Source organism: Gossypium raimondii, chromosome 5 (assembly GCF_025698545.1).
Source record: "Gossypium raimondii isolate GPD5lz chromosome 5, ASM2569854v1, whole genome shotgun sequence".
NCBI classification, from domain to species: Eukaryota; Viridiplantae; Streptophyta; class Magnoliopsida; order Malvales; family Malvaceae; genus Gossypium; species Gossypium raimondii.
Window position 1 is genome coordinate 6,038,604 of NC_068569.1, and position 25,671 is coordinate 6,064,274.

At 30.4% G+C, this 25,671-nt stretch overlaps 2 protein-coding genes across 3 annotated transcripts; both read right to left on the bottom strand.

Moving 5' to 3' along the window:
* Positions 1–876: 876 nt before the first annotated feature.
* On the bottom strand, positions 877–5,445 carry LOC105769761 (J domain-containing protein spf31). The gene is made up of 9 exons (XM_012590614.2): positions 5,231–5,445; positions 3,668–3,758; positions 3,519–3,579; positions 2,533–2,610; positions 2,076–2,149; positions 1,668–1,781; positions 1,456–1,563; positions 1,269–1,307; positions 877–1,170 (listed from the first exon to the last, which is right to left on the bottom strand). The coding sequence occupies exons 1-9, from the start codon at positions 5,323–5,325 to the stop codon at positions 1,084–1,086; spliced, it is 747 nt and encodes a 248-aa protein (XP_012446068.1). The 5' UTR covers positions 5,326–5,445; the 3' UTR covers positions 877–1,083.
* A 1,507-nt stretch (positions 5,446–6,952) lies between these two features.
* Positions 6,953–8,887, bottom strand: LOC105769760 (protein FAF-like, chloroplastic). Of its 2 annotated transcripts, XM_052630872.1 has the most exons (3): positions 8,748–8,887; positions 8,497–8,666; positions 6,953–8,391 (listed from the first exon to the last, which is right to left on the bottom strand). In XM_052630872.1, the coding sequence occupies exons 2-3, from the start codon at positions 8,630–8,632 to the stop codon at positions 7,175–7,177; spliced, it is 1,353 nt and encodes a 450-aa protein (XP_052486832.1). In that variant the 5' UTR covers positions 8,633–8,666; positions 8,748–8,887; the 3' UTR covers positions 6,953–7,174. The 2 variants fall into 2 exon arrangements, with proteins under 2 accessions (XP_052486832.1, XP_012446067.1); XM_012590613.2 differs by having other exon boundaries at positions 6,953–8,666.
* Positions 8,888–25,671: the final 16,784 nt, after the last annotated feature.

Genomic DNA, 25,671 nt, shown 5'->3' on the forward strand with positions numbered 1-25,671 from the left:
ATTTTTATTTTTGGTGGGGTTAGCTTTTGGTTGCTGCTATTTTTATGCAATTATTTTAGTTTACATTTACATCCTTGTTCTGATCTGATTTTAGGTTATGTCAACCACAGTTCAAGTGTTTGATTCTATTTTTTTTTATTACAAATAATAACTAATGTAATATATTGTTAATTTTATGAAGTACCCATTTGATTGAAATTGCTGCTATATAATTAAGTTACAAGTGAAATTATATCAGTGAAGTTTAAATCCTGACAAGGAGTATTTTATAAAATTCTTTTAAAACATTCCGATCGAAATAAGAATTTGACTTGTTTCATGTTAATTTTGAAAGTATAATCTTCAAATAAGTATTTTATAATTTATTTCCATTTTTAAGATCTTGTTGACATTTTAAAGTACGTAAATTAAACACAAATATAAGGGGAGGAAATGAAAACATCCTTCATTTTTGCTTTTTATAATAATGGTAGTAATTATTAATAACGTCGCACCATATTGTCACCCATCACAAAATAACGTCAATACGTCACATCAACCATACTCATATCGATCTGTATGGATCCACACCACCGACGAGTACCATTTTTATCTTGCGATCAGTTTATATTATTTCCCCATATCATTCAGAAACAAAAATGCCACAACATGTAGAAATACATACAATGAGATTGTGTTATATCATATATTAAGAAAAATGTATATCATGTTACACGTGAGTGAAAAAACATTTTATATAAAAAATGTTTTTAAAATTAATTTAACAATAAATATAGGTGGGATGTATATAAATCTTTTAAACACGCCTCATCCTTAATTATTTTATTTGAGGTATGAAAAACAAAATAGTATACTAGTCCTAAAATACATATCATATGTTATGAAACCTGAAAATGAACTATATATTGCATATACTTGAAAAGATACTACAAAACACGAAACAGGTAAATTCAGAGGGGTTCATTGAAAGAGGGTGATACGAATACATATCAAATATTGGAATAACACTGAGTAGGTTGGTTGAAAGCTACATTGTAAACTAATAATAGAGAGAAAGGGAAGTTAAGTAGCAGTAGGCAGCAATTAACCCCGCTTTACGGGCCTCTGAACATACGATTTGTTGGGATCCTCTGTCTTCAGTTTCGGGGGACGAAGTTCTCCTTTCTTCGACTGTAAACATACATACAAACCCATCAATCTTTTTCCTTTTTTAAATTAGCAATGACTCCACAAAATCCCTGACTTCACCAATATTATATAACCTTTACCTTTTTCCCTGACTTCATAAAATCCCTCCAACTTGAAACCTGACCAATACATGAAAAAACCCATAATTTAAAAGACTGGACTGCAAGATATCATATCACAAAAGCTGTTCAACTATCCAAGAACCGTAAGTGTAAAGTCATCAGCTAAGGTAGTCAACTTATAAAAATAAAGCCGGAGAAAACATACTCGCTGTTCCCTTGTTCCTTCCCACTGCTCCTCATGTTCACGCTTCCGTTTCCACATCTCCTTTTGCTCTTCTTCATCCTTCTTTAGTCGACCTTCTTCTTCAGATATCTGAAGATGAAATAAGAACAGATGATTTAACTCATCATAGTAATAGTAAAGCCTGAGCAAGAACAACTAAAGAATGCAAAGGATATTAACAGAACCCAACATACCCTCATTGCCATTTTTCTCCGCCGCCATTCCTGCTCGGTCAATAACTCTTTAACCTTCAATTTCAACTCCTGCTGGAACTCCCCTGATTGTTCATATTCTAGTTCAGATTTTCCCTGCAAATAAACAGACTAGCTTAGTCTCTTGCCATAAAAATCTAGAGGAATTGGATGGGACAGGTCAGCATTAAACATCAAATTTCATAGGAAGGTAATATCAGACATAGAAAAGCAACAAGAATGTTTATCACAAATATTATTTTAAAGCATACAAAAACAGATATTCAATCAAGGCTGCATATTGACAGAAAATTGAGCCTCCATTACTTCCTCTAAGCATGAAAGCTAAAACTCTAATTACACCAAATCGGTCTATGTGAAACTTATAAGGAAAATATATTAAGGACATACCTCGTCAACTAATGACTTTAGTTTGGAAGCTGTGTCTTTCTTTAACTGCTTCTTCCTCTTAGCTCTAAGTTCTTCTGCACATTGCACCAAATGAAACATGAGAACTTATTTCAGTTACCGAAGGTTTTAGATTTATTTTGTTTATTCATGCAAGAGAGGAAAAAAGAAAAAGAGACAAAGCTCAATTTAAAAAGATCAAATCAAACAGACGCACATTATGATAGCACATCGCCAATTATAATCATACTGATCTATAAACTGACAAGTTTACTAGTTATTCATCGAACGAACTGAACATAACAAAAACAGAGAAGTCAACTAAAGAAAAGTGAAAACTACATGCCATTGGGAATAAGATTCCAAACAAAAGTTTCTGATTTTTGAATAAAATTTCAAGTAACAATGCTATGCAAATAGATAAGGCCTCCTCAGAAAGTTAATAAAATTTATGCATTACCTTTTGCAGCAGTAACTTGGCTAAGAATATAATCCCTTTCTTGTTGATCAAGCAATTGTTGTTGGGCTTTTGCTAGTGCTGCTCACAAGTAAAAAACCCAGTGTAGTTAAGACAATCTAACATAAACATTTCCAGTAATTGTAAAATAAATACAGATGCATCACAGAATGATGAAAACAACTTATCCTTAATATTTCTCCACTCACGCCATGGATAAACAGACAAGAAATATAAGTATGTAGAAGCAGGGCATTACATCCTAACATTTTATGTGAAAGTAGTGGTGCAAAGGCATTATTAATCTTACTGCAACTAAGTTGCAATTCTAGTGTTATTAAATGCTGACATCTGGTGTTATTAGGGCTGAAATGGATTCAACTTTTTGCAAATGAATATGGTGATAAAATTAGATGGAAAGTAGGACTACAGAGCTAAAATAGAGAGAAGAATTCTGAATCTTCTCAATTCTTTATCTAGTTTTATGCTGTTCTTTTTCATATTCAACACAAACACACATCATCATTGTTTTCCTTCTTCCATCAATCATTCATCCTAAATTTCATATCATTGTAAACAAACAACATAATAGTCGGTGCCTAGCTCAAGGCGCAATAACTCAACCAATTTAAAATTCATCAAGATGACTTGCACATTTGATGCTGCTTATCATTATAGGTTCTTATAGTTGAGGGACCATCAAAAGAGCAGATGCAGTCAGAAAACATTAGATATTTAATCAGCACAAGGAATAGACAACAACAACAGCAACAATAGTAAAATTTAATTAATCTGATAATGTTCTATTTAAAGTTAACCTAATAAGGAAGCCTTTCCAGATGTGAGAAAAACATTATCTACTAACCTAATAAGGAATAGACAACAACAACAGCAACAATAATCAAATTTAATTAATCTGATAATGTTCTATTTAAAGTTAACCTAACAAGGAAGCCTTTCCAGATGTGAGAAAAACATTATCTACTAACCTCCAAAAGCCTCTTTTGCTTGTGGATGCTTGCATTTATCAGGGTGGACCATTAATGATAACTACATACATTTAGCATGAAATATATCAATAACTATCCAAGTTAAAGAATCACCAACAGCTGAGGAAATGGCCATGGAAGAAGATCACCTTACGATACTGTTTTTTGACATCATCTAGTGATGAATCAAATGGCAGCTTCAAAAACTCAAACGGATTTAACTTGAAGCATGAAAGGATCCTACAATTTCCAGAGAGCATTTAAATGTGCCAAAAGTTAATCAAGACATTATGAAGAAAATAGCTCATCAACAATGAACAGAAACGTCACTGTTTGCTAGAAGCAAAGCAAATTAGTCGGAGCACAACATAAAACAAAAGGAAAAGCATAACAAGGATAAATTAATAATTGATGGCCAGGTAGCTTTCTCATGTACACTAACACCACTTTGGTATTGGAAAAAGGATCAGAAAAAATAGCATCTCTCATGGATTAAGATAGTTCTTTCAAATAAAAAAGGCATCCAAATAATGTCAAACAATAAAGTCATTAAGTAAAAATGTAAATCATTAATACAAGAACTTCCCAAATTCTGGGGAAGCAATGAATATAACCAAGCATCCATCTATGCATAACAGACAAAAAGTTATAGCAGTTGCCTCAATGATCCAAATCAATCACTATATTTGAAGCAAAAGCTAAATCAAAGATCACTAATTCAGAAAGAGGGAGAGGGTCAGAGGGAGCAGCTATATTGCTACAACTCTATCTTATTTTTTCTTTTTTTCCCAAAAAGATCCATTTTGGCCACATATCTGACACCTCAAACTGGGTCTGGATACGGGAAATGACCCTTCAAACATAGCAACAAGCCTTGGCAAAACTGAAAGCAGCTCGGCTCTGGCATATATTCAACTTGCATGCCTATATGTATATGGAAGGAAAGAATGATGTATCTATCGCATCTCTGGTTATCACACCAAAGGTACAAGGGGATTAGAAGAAAATTAGTGCTTTACATTTGACTAAAACACTAAACATCTAAACTTATGTCAAAGTGCCCCAATTTCATGTTACTAGACAGCTTAAATTATTGTAAGTGCGTCCAAATTCCCTACAGCTTGATGCTCTTGCGCTTATGCTAATAGTAGACCGGTTATACTCGTACTGAATGCACCAATGCACTCTTATAGAATATCATTGTATTTAGGGGTTTCACCATCTTAGATATTACTTGCATGACTATGATCTTGAAGACATTTATCAATATCAAGTTCTCATACAAAACAGCAAAAAGAAAAATGTAATCTAGAATTAATAAACAGCTACGAAGAATACCCATAAAATTAAACGAATAATTGAGCTACAAGTTTTACACAAATATTTCTTAACTAATCAAATTGTTACAGCTATAAAAATCAAACTTAAAAAGCTACCCAATTCATCGAATGGTGAAGTACGTTATTTGAGCTCAAATTTTACAGAAAGAAAGCAACAGTAGAAATTATATAAAAAAATTGAAAACCTTCACCGAATTCATATTTGATGCATATATAACAGAATGAACCCTAATAGCTGAGACTCCAATAAAACTAAAATAACTAAACAAAAAAAGAAAAGCCACAATCCCATGCATAAGAACAAATTAACGGGAGAAAAAAAAGGATAAATTATTAAAATCAAAGGAAAGAAGAATAAAGAAGATAGAAAACCTGACGACTTCGTTGTCTCTTTCGACTTCGCTGACTTCAGCGAAGAATTCTTTGAGAAGCAAATCCTCATCAACGCTGCTGTTGCTCTCTCCCATCGCTGATTTCTTGTTTCTTTGTGTATTTTCCACAGATTGATTCTCTATTCGACGGCTATTTTCGCAGGCCTGCCTTCTTCTGCCTTCGCGTTCCAGAGGCGAAGAAGAAGCAATAGCACGGAATCGGGCCGACTTGTTGGTTCTAGTCTATCTCTCACTTCGGGCCATGGATCCAAGTCGGTTCAAGAGTCCATTGACTGGGCTACCAGATCAGGTTGGTGATATAATATGTCCAAAGATTGGGTTATCTATCCTGCACGTCTAATTCAACCCAAATTTTCTTAAAATTTCGACTCCACCTTCTCCATGAATTAAATATAATAGAATATATCTCCAATATGGCATCTATAATACATATTATATTTGATTTAATAATTATAATTATATCGATTGAATTATTGTAACAACGAAACATACATTATTTTTCGATTTAAATTTTTGAGTTATATGTAATTTAGGAATTATATAAATAATAATTATTATTATTTACATCATACAATTAATATAGAATATATAAATATATATGACATAACATGCAGAACGCAGTTAATGACTTTTTTTTTAGACTTTACAAGTATGAATGTAATGCAATCATAGGATAAGTGCATGCCCAACTTGTTACAAAATAGAATCAAACCAGTATAAAGTACAAACGGATTAAGAACGGTAATCCGAACAACACGTAGAACTTGAAACTCAGTACTCAAATATCTAGAATTTTATTTTTACCGACGTGCTAAAGCTTCACAATTCATTCAATACAAATACAGATGTGATAAATTATTCAATAATTACAATGAAAATTATTCTTATAAACTTGGTCTTAACTAGAATAAAGATTAATTGGTATCTTTTTAAACAATATTAGGATAGAGAATAGAGATCACACGATTTGAAACTGTATGGATAAGAATTTTGATCAAGTTTAAAAAACAATTTATCAATTTAATATTATTAAAGTTTATTATGGAAATTAAATACAAATGAAAGGGCTTCTTTCAGTTGATTGTCCATGTTTTGATACCCACAAAAATAAAGTTTTAAACAATTAAATTAGTGCTACCAAATATGTAATAAATTGTTGAAGTAAAAATATCCATCAAACTCAACAAGCTCATGTATATGGGTTTGCTGAATTGATGATTAAAACATATTTAAATATTTTATTTATTTTATTAAATCAAAACAATTTATAAATAACTATATATCCTAAACTCAGATAGGCATACATACTACTAGATCGTACAACTTAAAATTAGATGATTTACTCAGTGTTTTAGTTTTATTTTTATAAAAAAAGACAAAGAAAACCGTACAAATTTACTTTTAGTATATCAATGACGAGTATAAATGTAAGTAATTTTATATGTTTTTCCAATTTGACTGACATTTAAATAAATTGATTGTTGTTGTGCATGTAAAATTTTAATTAGTTTTTTTATAAATTGATTATTAGTAAATTTTATTTAATTTTAATTGGTCTTATGATCATATTATGTGGATTAAGAAACATGATCTTTTATAAATAATCTATTGCTGAAATTTTAACCCTAAAGAAATGTTTACAAATTCTAATTTTATTTAAAGTTATCGTGCAAAAGTTATAAAATAAGTAAATAAATACAAATTATATAACAATATTTCATCATTTTCTCTTTCCCTTTTCTTGATTTTTTATTGGAAATTTGACTACACAATCACAATCACCCTCAAGGAGTGAAAGTGGAAAAACTAGGAAGGAGAGAAAAAAAAAAACAGATAGGTTAATAATAGTAAGCAATGACAATAAATATAAGCACAAATTTCAAGGAATTTGATGTTTTTGGGGATGGTATTTTGATGATTGGCATCAGGAGGTGGCAATGCAATAGGTATCCCAGAGTAGAAGAGACCTTGTTTCTCTGCATCCTTTTAGCAAAGGAACAAAGTAATCACCATTGTTGCCCCTCAAAACCAGCAATTGTTGTTGATCCTTAGCTGTTTGATTCTGGGAGAGAATAAGATGGCTGTCGCTATTGTCATTGAGTGCTAGTGGCGCAAGGATGGCTGCCTTTGGCGACATGGGTTGATTGGGTCGATTCCAATAGTACTCATATGAATTGAATGACGCCGCTGTTGTTGTTGATGATGATGGTGGTGGCGGTGGTGATGGTATCAGCCTAGCCATTCGAGGCCGCGGTGACGGTGACTGTAGTGGCGGCGGAGTGCTTGGCTCAACTTTCTCCTCTTCTTCTTCTCCAAATTTAACTATTTCATCAAAAGTTTCAGGCCATGTCGGGTTCCTGTTTGCTAACCATATGGGCTTGTTCATCATTACAGCTAACCTATGGACATTCATTGCTCCGCTCGAAAGTTTATTAGCCTTCTCCATCTCGCAACCTCGATCTCCTTCTTCTTCTTCATCGATGATGTCCATTTGATCAGTTCCTTTCTCTTCATCTCCAAAGCTTTCAAACTCTTCCACTTCCTCTGCTTCTTCGATCATCATCACTTCATTCATGGCAAGAGTGAGGACTAGGCGACCATCTTGGCGTTGAGCGAGGAAGTTTTTCTTCGAAGGCACTGAAACAGCTTCAAGAACCAACCTGCCATTATCACGATGAGTCTCCATGCGAACTGATGCTCCATCTTTGCGAGAAAGGGAAGGGATTGGTGGAGGAAATGATCCATGGTGTGGCGCTTTCTTGGCAACCACATCATTGTTATATTTCAGAATCCTTGGCTGATCATCTTCATCATCGTAAGAAGCGAGTTTTTGCTGTCGGAGTCGTTGATCTTCCTCTTTACGATCTTCGTCCACGTCACCGGTTTCCGACGGAGGATAGGAAGAAAACCCATCGGAGCCAGTCTCGGAACCAAGGCTCTCAGTGCATATTTCGAGGCTTTTCTCGCTTAAACAGCTCCCCGATCTTTTTACAAGAGGGTGAATGTAAGGCGGGGGAAGCGATTTGGAGTCGTCTTGAGGTTTGCTTGAAATGATTGAGGTCCATATATCGAACTGGGCAGGCTTTTCGAGTGCCTTCTTTTCTTGATAATCCTCTTCTTCTGCTTCCTCTGAGGATGAGTCTGCAATGGAAACAGGGAGTTCATCGGAAGATGCAATATTGCTCAGTTGAGTGAGCCATTTCTTGGAAGACATATCAGCTGATAAAGTTCTTCTAAGTGAAGAACCTTTGGTTGGTCTCTGATCGGTATCCGATCCAAGAATTGATACTATGCCTTGCTTCTTAGTGACAGTAGTTGCTTCTTCAGTGATGTTCAAAGCTGAAGATAAGCCTATGCTCTTGCTAAGTGGACCAGACATCATCGTACTAGGCAGATTAATTGTACTAAAATTGTATCTGCATATATTAGAAAAAAAATGAGAGAAATATTCTATAACCAAAACTTAGAAGATAGCTAGAATTTAGATAAGTAACTACCTTTGTGAAGAGATCAAACAACAGCAACAGCGTTCAACCGTGGTCTACACAGAAGGAAATGGGTGAGGGGTGGTTTGATGGAAATGAGAGGAGGGGAATTGTGAGGGGTATTTATAGGAAGGCAAAAAGCCTTTGGAATCGTGTCCAATGGGACCGGCCTTACGCCACCATGAAAATTGAAGTGACTCTTCCTTTGGGCTCAGAAAAGTTTGTGATTTAAAGAAATTTAAAATAAAATAAAGCAGAGCCGATCATTACTCATTACGCTTAAACAAAATATTAATGGCATTATTCCATTTATAGAATTTTATGTTAAGATCCGGTATACAGAAAAAACAAGCACTCATGCTCACACAACTACACAAGTAGTCTGCTTAGATTTTTGCCCAATTAATTGACCCTTCATCCTCTGAAAATATCTACCAGTGAATATTTATATAATTAATACTAGTAAAATCAACTCCATTGATTCGACGGGATTTCTGGGAAACTATGATATATTTTTGTTTAAATCGAATATAAATCCTTATAATTCTCAAAGAAACAAATAAGTACAGAAACTACGTATTTTAACTCAGTAACATAACATAAAATGTAACGGTAAATTGTATTGAATTAGCAGTGATCACATATACTGTGAAATGAGATTGTCACATTGAAGTGTCAATCCTAGAGTAAAGAAACGCAATAGCGTATTGGTATCGATGCCTTTCTTCCGCTGAACGTGGCAGAAATTGGAAGGCAAATAGTGACAAAAAATGGAGCAAGAATACAATGGAAGGAGAGCTGGACACCATTAATCCTGGGCTTGATAGCTGTGTTTTCCAGATCATGAACCTCTCTCCTTTTTATTTACTTACTTCAAGGCTCAATACATGTCAGAATAATTCATATGTGGCTACTTCTTTCAAAATGCCAAACAGTTGGATGGTTTAATTGTTTCACAAAACTCAAAATTTTCAAGCAGTCCAAATATTCAATACATGAAATTAGATCACCATTTTCTATGAAACATTGATATACACCCAAAGCCCCTTTCTTTTACTGGTTTCGGAAATGTAACAACACAATATTGAAAGATAATATTTATTATATGGTTGAATATTTTATGCACCATGTACATATACAATCAGAACATAATATATCATTTAATTTTTTTTAAAATAAATTTACTTACCATTATTAAAAATGATAATAATTGCGTATGAATTATCATTGCATTAAATATAAATTTTTAATTAATTGTATTAATTTTTTAAAGATTTTTTTTTCAAGTCATTTGTTTCTTCTTCATTGTTTTTCCTAAATTTGTCCAGCGGTGTAGCCTATAAATTGATTACCACCCGCCTTTTTCTCCTCCCACCAACTCTCACTTTTTTGTTTTCCTTACTCACTTCATCTTTTCAATTTGCAAATTTGTTATATGAGAATTTTCACTGTTTTCACAAGTTGTAATGAACAGATGATGTGTTTGTCATCATTAAACCTCCATTGATCACAACAATATCTCTTGAAAAGTGGGTTGATCATAGATACTTGAATGGTGGCTCTTCAACAGCTTCTTAATCTGTTTTTGTTTCTATTTTAAGAGTATTTCAAAGTAATAAATAATTTTGCGAGTCACTTTGGACCCATGTCATCTTTAAGTGTTATATGTTTTTTTTCTTTGCTTAATAAGTTTTTACTTTTGAAAGTTTTTGTCTTGGTTAGTACAAGTTTCTTACTTTTATTTATACATGCAGTTTTACTTTTGGAAGTGATTTTAGGGACGGTTTTGTCATCATCCTCTACAAATTGGTGGATGCTCGGTTATGTTGTCAATTTTGCCCGCCGCTTGAGACCATCTAGGGCTAATTTTCTTATTATGTTAAGTGCTTACAATCACTCTAAATATGTCACGTTTGAGTTGTGACAATGTCAGTTGTCAACATGTCATAATGTTCTATTAGTGTTGAGGCTGAAGTCTTTACCGTGTTGATGGAGCTAATCATTAGTGACTAGTGTTTGTTATTTATTTCTTTTTTCCGACCTGTATATCCTATTCATAAAATGAATTAATAAATTCCACCATTAAAAATATGAATTTTTATTAAACATATTATTATTTATAAAAAAGAAAGAAAGAAAAAAGAGATGATAAATATATCCACTATCGTACTAAATCCGTGTGATTGGGTTGGGGTGGGGGTGAAAATGGCTTAAAAAGAAGCGGAGGAATCACTTTCATAGGCCAACACGATTGGGCGGCCATAAACTCATCCTTCTCATAAACCCTAAGTGATAGAGATTCTATCCATCCATCATCTTATTATTATTTTTTAAATTATCGTTTTTATAAAGAATATCTTTAAGCTTTATATTCACATATTTTTTTAAAAATAAATACTAAATAAACAAATAATGAAGAATAATGTATGTGGAAACAACTTAAGGTGTCACGTCTGGATTTTGGGACCCTTTTTTTTTATTTTTGCTTTGCTTAATTTGTCCTTTTTCCTCTTTGTTATTATTCATTTTTATTTTTTTTTTGACAAAGTCATGAAGATTATACGTATATGAAAGAAGTGGCCAATACGAAGCATCAGCGATCATATATAATTATATAGACGCCAAAAGTTGATGATGTTGATAATAAGTGTCAATTAAAGCACATCTAAAATTTATGGATGATGTTATTAGGAATTTTTTATCCACATTTCTTAAATTTAATCGATATATCATTTATACAAATATCTTTTTTATTAAATGTTCTATCAAAACATTTGATTACTTCATTTATGATTTTTAATATGCTAAATAAAAATATTATTATACGTAATAATTACTCTATCAGCAAGGACGTAGCCAGCACAGGCCAGACTCGAGCCTCTCTTAAAATGGAAAATTTTTTATTTAAACTTATTAAAATTTTTAAATTTTTAAATTAGTAAAGTTTGAATTGCACTTTGCTCCCTATTTTGTAAAACTTAAATAAATAACATCATATTAACAAGACTAAAATTATGAAATAATGAATTTTCAAAATAGATTTACTATTATCAAATAAAACAATTATACTCAATGCTTAATTTTTACTATTATATCAAACAATTTTACAATATAAATTTAGTAATTATAAAATTCAATCCTTAATTTTTCAACACTTAATTTTTAGTTTATTAAACACGCTCGTATTATATATTATAAGAGAAATTTGAAACAAATAGTTAAGTATTTTAAGTTGATAATTTTCAATTCAATTCACTTGGAATTTTTAATTAAAATAAACTTAAAATATATTAGTTTATTATTTTAAATAAATGTTTTATATTATGATTATTAGAGTATAAAATAAAAATAATGTAAAATAAAGACAAAATAAATGTTTTAATAAAATTCGTACTATTTATCTTCTTCTTTTTTCAAATAAAACAAAACTATAATTTAATTATTAAGGGCTTTCAAAAAGGAGCAAATGTGGTGCATGACTGCATTCGTATTTACAGTTATTTATTTAATCACGTTACAATTTTATATTTATATCAATTTTAAAATATCAATAGTTGTTGTTGTTTAGTGTATTTATATAACGTTAATATTTTTTTTGTGCTCATGTAATTATTATATCCTATTCAACTAATGAAGTCTTAAGATGTAGCAAAGGTGGAAGATTTGAGACTCCAAACGTTCAATTAATAGATTACAATTCTTTGATGTCCCCATGGTTGACAACAAAACAGGAATTGAGTTATTATTTAGGATAGTGATGGTTTCGTTTTCTGTGGAGAGTTATAAGGAGATCATATGAACATTGAGTGAGTGGAATTAAGTACGTTGATTAAAGGCATCACTTTGGCCCGCTCGTTTAACTTCGATAAGATCATCTTTCAGTTGGATTGTGCGAGCCTAGTAGTCAACTATTTTTGGAAACACTATGAGGACATTAAAATATTGGGCCATTGGATCAAAGAAGTTAGAGGCATGTTTGAGCTCTTCGTCGAAGCCGATGTTAGCAATAAAGTGGCAGATAATCTTTGTAATCTTGCCTTAAATAACCAGTATAACTTATCTTTCGGTATGAAGTATTCAAGCAATATCCATAATTGTGTAATTTTTTATTCATTTTAATTGAGGTAGTAACCTTCGGCCATTTCTATAAAAAATAAATAGATTACAATTCTTTATGTTAAATAATTTGAATTGAATTAAATTAAAATATTCAATTCAATATTTATAATAATAGATTATGTGGTTGAGGCTATTAATACCTATACAACTTTTACATGGAGGACAACTGTCTTTTTTATATAATGTCGTTAGTTAGTTTAAATACTTTATTTTGATTAATATGTTGATGTGAAGTTTTAAGGATTATTAACACCGTTAAAATTCTTTATTAAATTGAAGTCTATTACGGTGTCATTATTTTACATGGGTATTAAGTGGGTACCTTTTTAATTTTAAAATGTCGCTAGCAAATTTAACAAAAGAATGATTAAAGTGTTAACAAATGAACCTAAATATTTTAAATTGAAAAATAAAAATACTAAATTATTAAAACAAAAAGTAATGAAATTAAATTTCAAATATACTGAAAAGTCCGAGTAAATGAGAAAATAAATAAAAACCGGAATAAAATTATACTCTATAATATAATGATTTGTAACTTTAAAAAATATTAGCTAATAAAAACAATATTGCAATCTCATTTCTTAAAATCATGCCAAGGTTTTGACTTAATGAGAAAGTAAGTTATTTTGGTGTAATATAGAAATGTGATAAAGATGGTGAGATAAACTTCTAGTTCTAATTGGGGTATACTGAAAATATATTACATGAATAAACAATTAAAAATAATGTACCGAAAATACATAGTGGATGAATAAATTCGGAGTTGACTCGGCAGATTAAAATTTTGATGACACCAAGAATCCGATTTCCACTTTAAAATAAAATCTCTGTTGTTTAAAATGCAGATTAATTAAGGTAGTACAACACAATCCTAACAATACCCAAAACAAAAACGCAAAACGCTATACCATCAGGCATTCACTGTCCTGATTAAGTATAATTAATTATTCTTTAATCAATGCTTCATGACTTATGATTCCACATTACACTATTAAATCAATTAATCTTTGTGTTAGTGAAGAAAAAAGTGGGAAATTAGAGAAAGTAAAGGTAGCTGATTAAACAATGTTGACCGTGAAAAATAATTTCTTTTTGACCATATATGGAAAGTGCTGTGTAATGGTGTTTGACCTAGCTATAGCCTTTAACTCCGTTATTTAAAATTGGAATGGCAGAGTTTCAATGGCCGGTTTAGAATCATATATTTAAGTGCATTTTTCTTTGGATTTAATTCTCATCTTTTTTTTTTTACATTCAATGCTTGAAATTTCAAATTTGGAACTTCAATTAAATATCAAAGACCTTTTTCCCATGGTTTAAAAGAGGTTTTGGTTTGTGAAATCTTATATTCTCGATGATAAAGTAAAATTCCATAACGTGAATTTCGTGTTTAGATTTCAAACATCATTTTGAGACGATAATCTCACGTTCTCAATAGTGCCAAGATTCCATAATATATGGGGTAATTTTAATGTCATCTCTTCCTTAAATAATTTTACCTTCCGTGTGGAATCTTAAATAATATCTAAAAGGACATAAAACAAAACTCATTTTTTTTCAAAACAAAACCCAAAAATTCAAAAATCAAAACTAAAAATTAATATGAAAATAATTGAGACCTAAACCAAATTATGATAGATGGCTCGAAAAATCTAAAAAAACGATTGGATTGAACCGATCTCACTCCTAATACTTAGTAATATGTTAAATAATCTTACATTTTGATAATCCTATATACTATATGTAATAGATTACATTCCATGAATTAAATCTCCTTAGGTAGCGCTTGGTACTATGAAAAGTAGTCACTTTCCTGATAATTTAGTCAATTGGAAAGTGATTCCAACATTTGATATGTCAAATTTTATTTACTTTCCTCGGAATATAACTTCCCCTTAGGAGTTACTTTCCCATAAACATGGCAATGTGATTCCCATGATAAAAGGTGAGAATGTTATTTTTCCATATAAAGTGGAAAGTTAAAAAAACATTAAGACAAAATTAACCTATTTTATATTGATTTAGGGTATTAGTCTATTAATAAATGTAAAAATAAAAACTATTACCTCATTCCTCCTACTTGATTTTCTTTATTACTTAACCAATTATTTGCAAATAAGTTTTTTTCCTAGTTTTATTTTTTTCTCAACTACAAATTTAATTTAACACATGTATTTGTATGAAGTACTTGTTATTTTATTGTAGAATATGGGTAGAATAATTTAAAGATCATGGTTAGTCCTGAAATGGAAATGAAAAGGTAATGCCTTCGAAACTCTTAATGTTTGAAATTGTATGTTCGTGTAATGTTAAATAGTAAACTCGAATGAAAGGAATGAGAAAGTGTAATGAAATTGTGATAATCGTGAAATAAAACATACATGATTAATTATTATAAATCTGATATCGTGAAATGTCCATGTAGACCATGGATATAGTTGACATGCCATAGGAACCAGAGCAGTCCTGTGATAATTGCGTTTTTCATGATATTGCACTTCGGTGCCTCTTGTTCTGTTAATACGCTTTAGTGCCCATGTTTTTATCACTTATGTGCTCCATATATCGTGATATGTTCCACGTATCCATCTAGTTCAAACGTGTCTATCATGGGCTAAAAAGTCATGATAAGTGATTTCTAATAAAAGTTGTGTTCATGTTAATCAATGAATGATAAAATTAGTGAATCAAAGTATTAATGAATTTTGTAAATATGAAATAACCTATTGATTATTAAGATATACTCATGAATGATAATAGTAACAATGTTTATCATAAATAAAAATCAAAGAAATGGTAAGGTCTGAATTAGACCTGTCCATGGGCTGGGCCGGGCCCGGAAAAAATTTTGACCCGACTCTTAGGCCCGGGCCCAGCCCGACCCGAAATATGGGCCTGAAATTTTGCCCAGCCTGGCCCGAGAAAAAAATAAGCCCAAGCCCGGCCCGGCCCGGTTTTTAATAAACACAAAAAAATATTTTAAAAATAAAAAATAAAAACAATATTTTTAAAGTATTTTAAAATTAAAAAATAAAAATAAAAAAATATATATTTATTATATTCGGGCTGGGCACGGGCCAAAAAAGTTGAGCCCTAGCCCGGCCCATTTTTTAAACGGGCCTCGTTTTTTGTCCAAGCCCATATTTTCGGGCCTATATTTTTACCCGAACCCTCCCATATTTCGGGCTGGCTGCCGGGCCGGGCCGCCCGGCCCATGGACAGGTCTAGTCTGAATTCACAGGTACTTACAAAGATTTCTTGAAATTAATGCGTAGGTGAAAGATCATATTGAAGTTCTCTTTCGAAGTAACAACCTTGACACATTTCATCACATCATCAAGGCATGGGAGAACAAAAGTATGAAATAAATTTCCTAATATAGACAATGACATGTACAAAGGTGAATTAATGAAGTAAGAAAGAAAGTGTCTAGTTATTCTAATATTTGAGTTTAATGTGTTTTGAATGGTAAATATGAGGTATTACATAATTTATGAGCTTTGATTATTGATTGGAATAGACAACTTTGGTTTGGAGGTGTTTGAAAATAAAATTTTTGGGTCCTCTATCCTAGGTCTCGAGAGACATGAAATGTGTCTCGAGACACAATAGCTTCGTAGCTAAAAAGCTACAGTATCAAGGTCATGTCCAAGACATATTGGACTTTGTCTCAAGACAAGATAACTTCGAAGCTAAAGTTCTATAGTAACATGACATTGTTTTGGGACATATAGGCCTAAATTGAAAATTTTTAATTGAACCAAAAAAGACTTAAAACAAAATTGAAATGAAATTAAACTTTATTGTTAGTCTAATTAAGTTCTAGAAATAAAATAGAACAAATTTTATTTTAAAGTGATCAGGGTACAGTTCACTTTTTTTTAAAATTCATTTAATAAGTAAACTTTGGAGTATTAATGTATTTTAACCAAACTTTAGAGGAGTAAGTTAATGTTTTTCAAACCAGAGAAGTAAGTGAATTTTATCCAACTTTATTAGTTTGAATAATTTTCTCTAATATTTAAATATAATTATATTTGCTGAAAAACATGTTTAAAAATGATTAAAAAATCTTAAACTTAAAATTTCACCCATTAGTTTAACTTGTGTCTCCAACGAGTAAACTTAAAATAGGAGAAAAGGGAAAAGAAGATGCCGAATTTTGATTAACAAAATTCCATGAATCTATTCCTTTTACCTCCCTACGAGACGTAGGCTTGCTTGGGGGGAAAGTCCTAACAGTTCAACAAATCACATGCTGCCACATCATTACATGCCTTTCCCGCGTAAATAAATTAAATGTTATAAAAAGGGAGACCAGGCAAACTTTATTGAAAGGATGGGCATAAGGTTCTGTCCGCCCCTAGCTAGCTTATCATAATATACGTATTTTGGTTTTTATTCCAATAATTTCCCCCTTTCCTGTTCTTAGAGCAATAAGGACCAAACATTTGCTCTTTCCGGTTCCCACTTCGTTGCACTGAGAGAAATATAAATAAATAACTAAATAAATGGACAAAATGAAGATAGCCACTTCCGTGTCTTCTGTTTTCATTTTTTTTAAATGCGAAATTATCATGTAAAAATATTGTTTTTAATTCATAACTATTCTTCATGTAAATACCTTCGATGAAAGCATATTTGAATTTTGAAAATGACATTATTAAAAGGAGCCGTAAATGAACAAGGACAATTAAAATTAAAAATTCTTCATATATACAAATACTACATTTAATATATAACATTGATATAAACTAGATTATGGCACATACTATATGGGTGAAATTTTTTTATGTAATAGTTATATTTATAAAAATTTAATATAAATAATAAATTTAACTTGAGTTTAATGGTAAAGTATAAATGCTAAAAGCTATAGAGATTTACGTTCAAATCCTATTATGTACATTTATATTTCTATTTTTTATATACAATTATAAAAACACCCTCAAAATAATACTATTGACTTTGTAAAATTAGAGTATTTTCGTGAGTTTAATATTAATAGGATAATGATTTTAGAAATCTTAACAAGTGTCTTAAAATGTTCATATTTATACTATTAAAATATATATAAAGTATTTCAACAAAATATTAATAATACTATTTAAAATTAAAATTAATTATAAATATCAAAATTTATTTATTAAAATAAAATTGTAGTATTAATTTTTATCAAATTAAAATTATTATATATTATTAAATATAAATATTCATGTTATAATACTAAAATTATAATATTTGAGATCAATATTTTAATATTTTTAAGTATTAAAATTAAAATTATTACTATAATTCAATTTAGCTTTATTAGAGTTAATTTTATTTAAAATTCATGTTGCTCATAAAAATATTTTTTCGAAAATTGTCTTATGCTTTTAAAAGGAATACAATTTAAAATGGCTTATTTTCTCCACTAGTAAGCCATTAAATTAATTTCTATAAAACAAATATAAAAATGCAAAAAAAACATCTTCTACAATTTATTTTGTGAAACAAACATATCTAATTTGAAATTTCAGCGTGATTGCACATAAAAAATATTTAATTTTTTAAGATTCCATAAGCAATATCATTAGGAAAATACAAATCTTGTCGAGTATATTAAAAATATGGGTCAAATTTTAATCCAACTTATAAATTAAAAAAATAAGTAATATTAATTTATTATATATGAATATGATTACAACACAAAAGTTGAGGATGATTAGTAAGGGTGGTTTACACAAAATAAGGTGCGAAGAGCAATTGCTTGTGGAAAGATAAGAAAGTTGATAGAACTTAGGCAGAATAAGGTCAAATATTTGAGTCTGCCTTTACTCCTCGTCTAATGCGTATTTATAGAGGAAAGGAAGGTTAGTCATGGCCCCTATCCCTCGAGTTTAAGCGTCATAGTGGGATGGCTGAGTGTCCACTTAGAGTGTTATAGAATTTGATTTGAATGGAACTGATGATGGAGCTATTGAATGCGATGGATTGATGAGTTTTTATAAGATACGTTTTAGATTGTGTGGGTCTTAAAATGGAGCACTAGAACTAGGGTTATTAAGGTTTCAAGAGAAAAAATTATCGGACACGATAATTATGTAGTTGCATCATCGTGATCCAAATCAGGTTGTTTGAGCTGAAATTTACGAATTTAACTTTGTATTTGTAATTTTTTAAAATTTATTATGAGTTGAATACGAAAGTATAACAAAGATATTATATGTAAATATATTTATGCAGCTAATGCAATAATGTTGGATGGACCTTAAATCACAAATTCAATCTGTCATTCGAGGATTATACCATATGTGTGTTTCTTGGAAGTCCATCGGCCATGGATGAAAATCTTTCCTACCCTACCACAAAAAGACTAAACAGATTTGGTCACAAAGGCAGAGACAGAAAAAAGGAGAGGACAAAGAAATAAAGGGAAACCCTTGAAAATAAAAATACATCACAACCTTATAATTAGTGTTTCCCAACAAATGCTGTTCACGGACGTGCTGTATCATTAATAAGTTATGGACAACACAAATTATATATTATTAAAATTTGTGAAATATCTAAATATGATTACATTACACATCAACATATATGAATGGTTAGGTGTAATATTTACGTTGAAATAGAAAAGTACAACGATTTTGAATTTTAGATATGATGTTATTAAAAAATAATTATAAATTTTGAATATAAATATTAAAAAAATGCTGAAAAGTTATAGAGATCAAATGGTGAGTTCAATTTAATTTACACTGTGTGCCTTCACTTAATTATAGTATATTAGACCTACAAAGAATATATATATATTAATACATTGTGAAGTCTTCTTGCGATCATCTTTAGTAATAATCATAACCCAAAGACAAGGAGTAAATGGAGGTCAAATTCGAATGACTAAAATTTTATCTACCTAAAAGCTAATTCAATCTGTTGAACTTGTGAAACTCATTTTAATATTATTGTTTTATAATTTTAAATAATTTCACAATTAAAATTAAATACAAATTATTAATAAAAATATAATACTAACTTTTAAGAATCTTGTTAAAGTTTATTCTAATCTTTGCCATATCTAATGAGATGATCTTGAAAACATATAAAATTAGTGAATTAAAAAAAATACATGGCAAATTGCTTCATGTTTAAGGTCAATAAGGAAAATGTCCATTGAATTACAATGGGATGACAAGATTTATTATCCTGAAAAAAAAAAAAAGGAACCCCTAAAATTTTGTACAAAAGCTTCAAATTTATCCAAAACCAGGACAATAAATATGACATTTCAATGCTATTATTGGAATGGTGTAAGCATACGCAAACCCCCTCATTCCCGAATTATCTAGAAAATAAAAAGTAATTTCTTTTCCATGAAAAACAAAGCGGGAACGGTGTGATGAAGAAGGAAACGAAAAAAGCAAAAATTAAAAGCACAAAAATATCATTTTAGACATTATGAAAAATATATATTTCAAACTCAACATATTAATTAGGGTAAACTACCCCATTAATTAGTTATAGTTCTTATTTTGGTTATTCCAAATTCCTTTTTGCTAATTTGGCTATCCCAAAATAGAAATTAATCAAATTGGTCACTTCATTGTTAAATAGTAACATAAGACTAATGGTGTATTTTACGTTAACCATTCTAAAATTAGGACAAATTAATAAGGGTTGCTCCAATTTTAATCACCTAATTTTTTTTATAAGAATGCATCGTTGTTACCATTTAACAAGTGAAGTGACCCATTTAATTAATTTTTATTTTGAGGCGACCAAATTAAAAAAAATTTAGGAGGATCAAAATAAAAATGATGTATAATTTGAGTGAAAAATGGTATAATTTGTCCTATATTTAATACATATATAAATATTCATTTTGACATGATTGGAAAAGTATAAAATAAGGGAGGTAGGATAAAGATTCTGACATCTAACCTTCTCTCATTATTATTTATCATTATGAAAAAAGAGAGAGAAGATTTTGGCATTAATTAGCCACAGAAACAAAAAGAAGAGGGGAAAGGAGAAAGGGAAAAGTATGCCAAAAAGAACAAATTTGGCTTTTTGGCTTTGCATTGCATGCATGGCTTTCCACATCTAGCAATGATATTGGGAAAGCCAATTCTGCGAATGAGAAACAGCCACGTTTTCAAAATCCAGAGGGGCACGTAAATGGCTAGGTTCTGTTTAGTTTCGGATGGCTTGAGCCAGGGGTTTCCGATCACTTGGTTCGTGGTCCAATTCCCAGCCCCCTTTTAGGCTCACTTTTTGCTGTGACTGTGCCCATCCCTCCCTCCCATGGTTTGATGGTGAGACCAGCGGTGCCTATGGCTTTGCCATGGGAAGCCAACCACTTGAGTAATTGGTGGCCAGCCTAGCAGATTCTCCGTATATTCCCAACCCTACCCCTTCCAAATATATCTCACTTATTTAAAAAATAAAAGAAAATCAAATAAATGCTAGTTTATTATTGGTATTTGAATTATGTCAATGAAAATTATTTGTACAAGTTTTTTTAAATATTTTAATTTAAAATATAAGTATTCAATACGGCTGTAAAATAAAAAATAAAATATTGATTTTAAATATGATGTTGTAAAAAACAAATCTCTAAATAATATTTAAATTCATTAATGTTATGATATTTTAATAAAAATATAAAAAATAATTTATTGTAACGCAATATTAATATTTTGATATGTGCAATATAATTTTAAATACTTATTAAACAATTAATATAAATTGTTTGTAAAGTTTAATTTAAATATATAAACTATGTTTTGGATATTAAAATATAACTATTACAAATTTAAATATATAATTTTATATATTTAGAATAAATTTTAATATGAAAATAATTGTATACATAATATAAACATTATATAAAATATATTGGGCGGTAAATAAGGGTTAAAAACATCATTTGACTCCCAAAGTGATTTTCCCAACACAAAAGTTACAAATTTAAATTTTGACATTTGAGGTCAAAAACACTTTTAACCTCAATCGTCTTATCTTACTTTTGATCCTAAAAACACTTCTAAAACGCAACAGAAAACAAAAACTAAATCTCACAAGCTATAATATGGTTAAATTTAACATCAAATTCTACTTTTAGTAGCTTTACTATACTTAAATTAGTCATTGCACTTTCAAATACATAAGTAATGATGATGACTATTTTAATTAAAATGGCATAAATTTTTCTTAAGAATTAGTCCTTTTGTAGTTTTATGTTGATATGGATATTTTGTTTTGCTAAAAAGTCTGTTGGTTAGAGGGAATAATTAACAATATTAATTATTAATATAATATTTTAATGGTAGGGGATATAACCAAATGGTAATAGGATGTGAAAGAAATGTAAAACTAGGATTGGAGCGATGGGTTGTAGTGTTGTGAGTGGTGGTTTCCTTTTCAGTTATTGGGTAGATGTGTCAAATTTAGGTTACGTACTTTTGGGTTTGGTCATGCATGAGCTTAATCGAAGTGGAATATTCTTGTTTGTTTGTCTAAGTATGCTAAAATAATAAAAGGGTATTATTATGATGATCAAAGTGGTTAAAAAGGTTTATCCGCCAGTCTGTTTCCTACTTTCATTAGATTTTACGTTTGCTTTTGGTGAATACAAGCATATTGATTCTCCCATAACGAAAACAAGAGAGAAAGGGTAATAGGGATTGGTTGGAGTAGTTTATTTTACTATTACAAAAATTCGAGGGTTACCATTAAAACAAATCTATCTTAAAATCACTCCTTTATGATGAAATCATTTCCCAATATTTGGAGGCGTAATATGCACGAGTGAAAAGCCTTTGACAAGAATCTTTGTTGCCATCATCAAATAAAATAAAATAAAACAAAATTAATTTAAGCGATAGTTAAATTAGCCGACCAGACCGAATAGAATGAGCGGAATATTATTATATATTAAATACTTTTTGTCTAGCATCCATGATTAGAAAATTCATTGCAAATATAATAATAATATTAATACCTGATTTACCACAAAAGAGAAAAAAGCCAAAATCACTTGACTGTTTATTATAGAAACCTGATGTCCAAATTCCAACAGCTCTTGCACATTAAGCATTAGCTTTATCAGTGACAAATTATAATATGTGCATTCCTATCCATTTCTTTCGTGTCTTTAATGTGATTCTCATGCCCCCACTTTTTTACTCCATCCATTGAGTTATTTATACTGGGGTTTTAATTCGGACACAAAAATAATATTAGTTTTTCTTAATAATAAAGTGAATTCTGTTATCCATATTTTGAGATAAATGGTGGATTTTTCTTTTCTATTGGTAATAATAAATAGTGGATTCTTAATATGGCCATATATCAACAAGGAATTGTTTTATATATATCCAGACAACATGTCTTTGTCAAATCTGTGAGAAATCTTTACACTGATCCCTAACTCATGGCCTGGATGACAACGTACGTTATCCAAATTCGCAAATGGCATGTGAATAAGATGATCGAAATGTAGGGTTCTTTATTTTTATTTTTTTGGCCATAAATATACGTAACTTGTAAATAATAAGCAAGGGATGAACCGCAAGACATGGCGAGAATGGTGGTGGTGGGAGCTGAGACAGGCAGCCGAGCACGGAGGCGAAGTGATTGGTTCGATGCTTGCCCACCCGCCGCTCGATCATTTCAACAGTGACGAGATTCGTTACAAGACGTCACTAGGTCTTTTATTGTTGTGTTGGGATTGTGGCTTGCATTATAAGCATGCTTGGTGAAAAATTACGTCCTCATGTTCCATTCTTAGATTCTTTTTTGTTTCGGTTTTGAAAATAAAATAATATGGCTTAATATATGTTGGATTGGGTTTGGAAACTTTGATGTAATGGATCAATTTTGTCCACAATTTATTCGTGAAATCAATTTCATTAAATTTCAACATACCAAAGATATATCTTAATTCTCCCCCCCCCCCAAAAAAATACATTCGGAGTTATTAGATAGAACCGCTTATTTGTTGAATTTAGATATTATTTTATCGAAAATTTAATGTTATTTATTGAATAAGTATTTAACTTAAATGAATTATATAAGCATCTATGGTATTCCGCAACCTCTCCTTTTAAATCTAAATTTTCGTAAACAAATTAAGTTAATTAGAAAACCAAACTGGAATTGCAGCCTCTACCTTACCAAACAATCTCATAATCCAATCTTCAAGCCGAAAATCAGATTTTTTTTCGAAAAATAAAATAACGGTGACATGTGAGATTAAGTACTATATCAATAAAATAATATGATACATCATCAGTCAAGGATTAAAAAGATGACATGTAATTATAGGGTACTAATAATAAATATATAAAAACACTGAAACACATGAAATTTTATTAAGTTACAAAATATATAGTATATAGCAAAATAACGAGTGATGGTGGTGAAATAAAAATAAAATGATTAATAAAGATAATGATTAACTTAGTTAATAAAATTAACCATTGGAGTAAGTTTGAAAATACCTGGAAACTTTTCCTGTAAAAGTAAATTCAATGTGTTGTTATTGAAAGCAATTAATTTCTGTATGTTTAATTTCAGATGAAAGCCATAATTTCGAATTAGACCATTAAGAGGCCCGTTGTGGTTAACATGCAGAATTGGGCCTAGCACAACCTTGCCCCACATACTGGCCCTAGTTAAATCTTGAGTTTGTAACTTCAAGGTCCAAAATAATACAAATATAGAAGTACACTCGCAAATATAAAATCATACAAAATAAAGTAGAAGGGATGAAAAAATAAAACAAAACAAATCCTTAACATATGCACATGTGTATGATGAAACTCAAACATGGAAGAATCCAAATTATCAATACCACTCTTAAATCTCTCCCCTCGAACTTAATTAATATGAGCCGACAGAGAAGACTTTAAACCATAGAGGGGAAAAGTCAAGAGTTCTTGCCGTCTCAAGTTAATGAAACATGGTCATGGTTCTTGCATGAAGTCATGAGTAAAGGCAACAATGTTATCTTATTGGAATGGTGATGGTGGAGCTTGTCTGGGACTAACACAAGCACGACCTAAAATTATCAACCATTGTTCGAGTTTGAATTTGATCTACTTCGATTCTAAACAAAGCAAGTAACTAATCCAATCGATAAGATGAGGTTTCTTATCTCCTAAATCCCAAAGCGCACATAGGTTTCTCTCATTTGTAGTATTCCTCTTTGAATTTTTAATTTAATTTAATTTTCCTAAAAATTAGATATTAAATTTATTTTCGTACTAAAGCTTTGTTCGTTTTAGTATTATTATTATTATTATTATTATTATTATTAATTTTTATTAACCTCGATTTGTGCAATTGGGAGTTGGGACTAATATTAATGTTCTAAATTGATAAATTAAAGGCAACAAGACTAGTCAAAAGACCCATAATGATGAGTCACCCTTTGGCTTTAATCATTTTCAACTACCCTCATCCCTACAAAGTAAAAGTTCCGAGGATGGTTTATCAACTGGACTTAATTATATATTTATTAAGAAAGAATAGTAATATTGATTTAAATGAAAAAAATATTAATGATTAAATTAATAGGCGATTAACTTTTTTTTATATATAAATATGATTATGTACCATAAATTAAATAAAAATGATATATATCATTTTCCATATTACCTAATTAATAAAGAGCGAAAGAAAGTCAAAGCCGTATGGGTTGTGGAGTGGCCATCACAACACCGACGCCTGTCCCAATGGCCATGGATGACATGCCAAACCTCGTTCCTTCCATTTAAGCCGGAGGCTAGGAGTAGTTTGTGTTTTTTATTGACTTTCTTGTTTC

Bases quoted from the DNA above. Each gene is read 5' to 3' on its own strand.
- LOC105769760 (XM_012590613.2), bottom strand. From the start codon at position 8,632: ATGATGTCTGGTCCACTTAGCAAGAGCATAGGCTTATCTTCAGCTTTG.
- LOC105769761 (XM_012590614.2), bottom strand. From the start codon at position 5,325: ATGGGAGAGAGCAACAGCAGCGTTGATGAGGATTTGCTTCTCAAAGAA. The intron at 2,150-2,532 runs GTAATGCATAAA...TGCAATGTGCAG, and splicing joins CCAAGTTACTGCTGCAAAAG to AAGAACTTAGAGCTAAGAGG. The intron at 1,171-1,268 runs GTAAAGGTTATA...GTATGTTTACAG, and splicing joins TTATGAAGTCAGGGAAAAAG to TCGAAGAAAGGAGAACTTCG.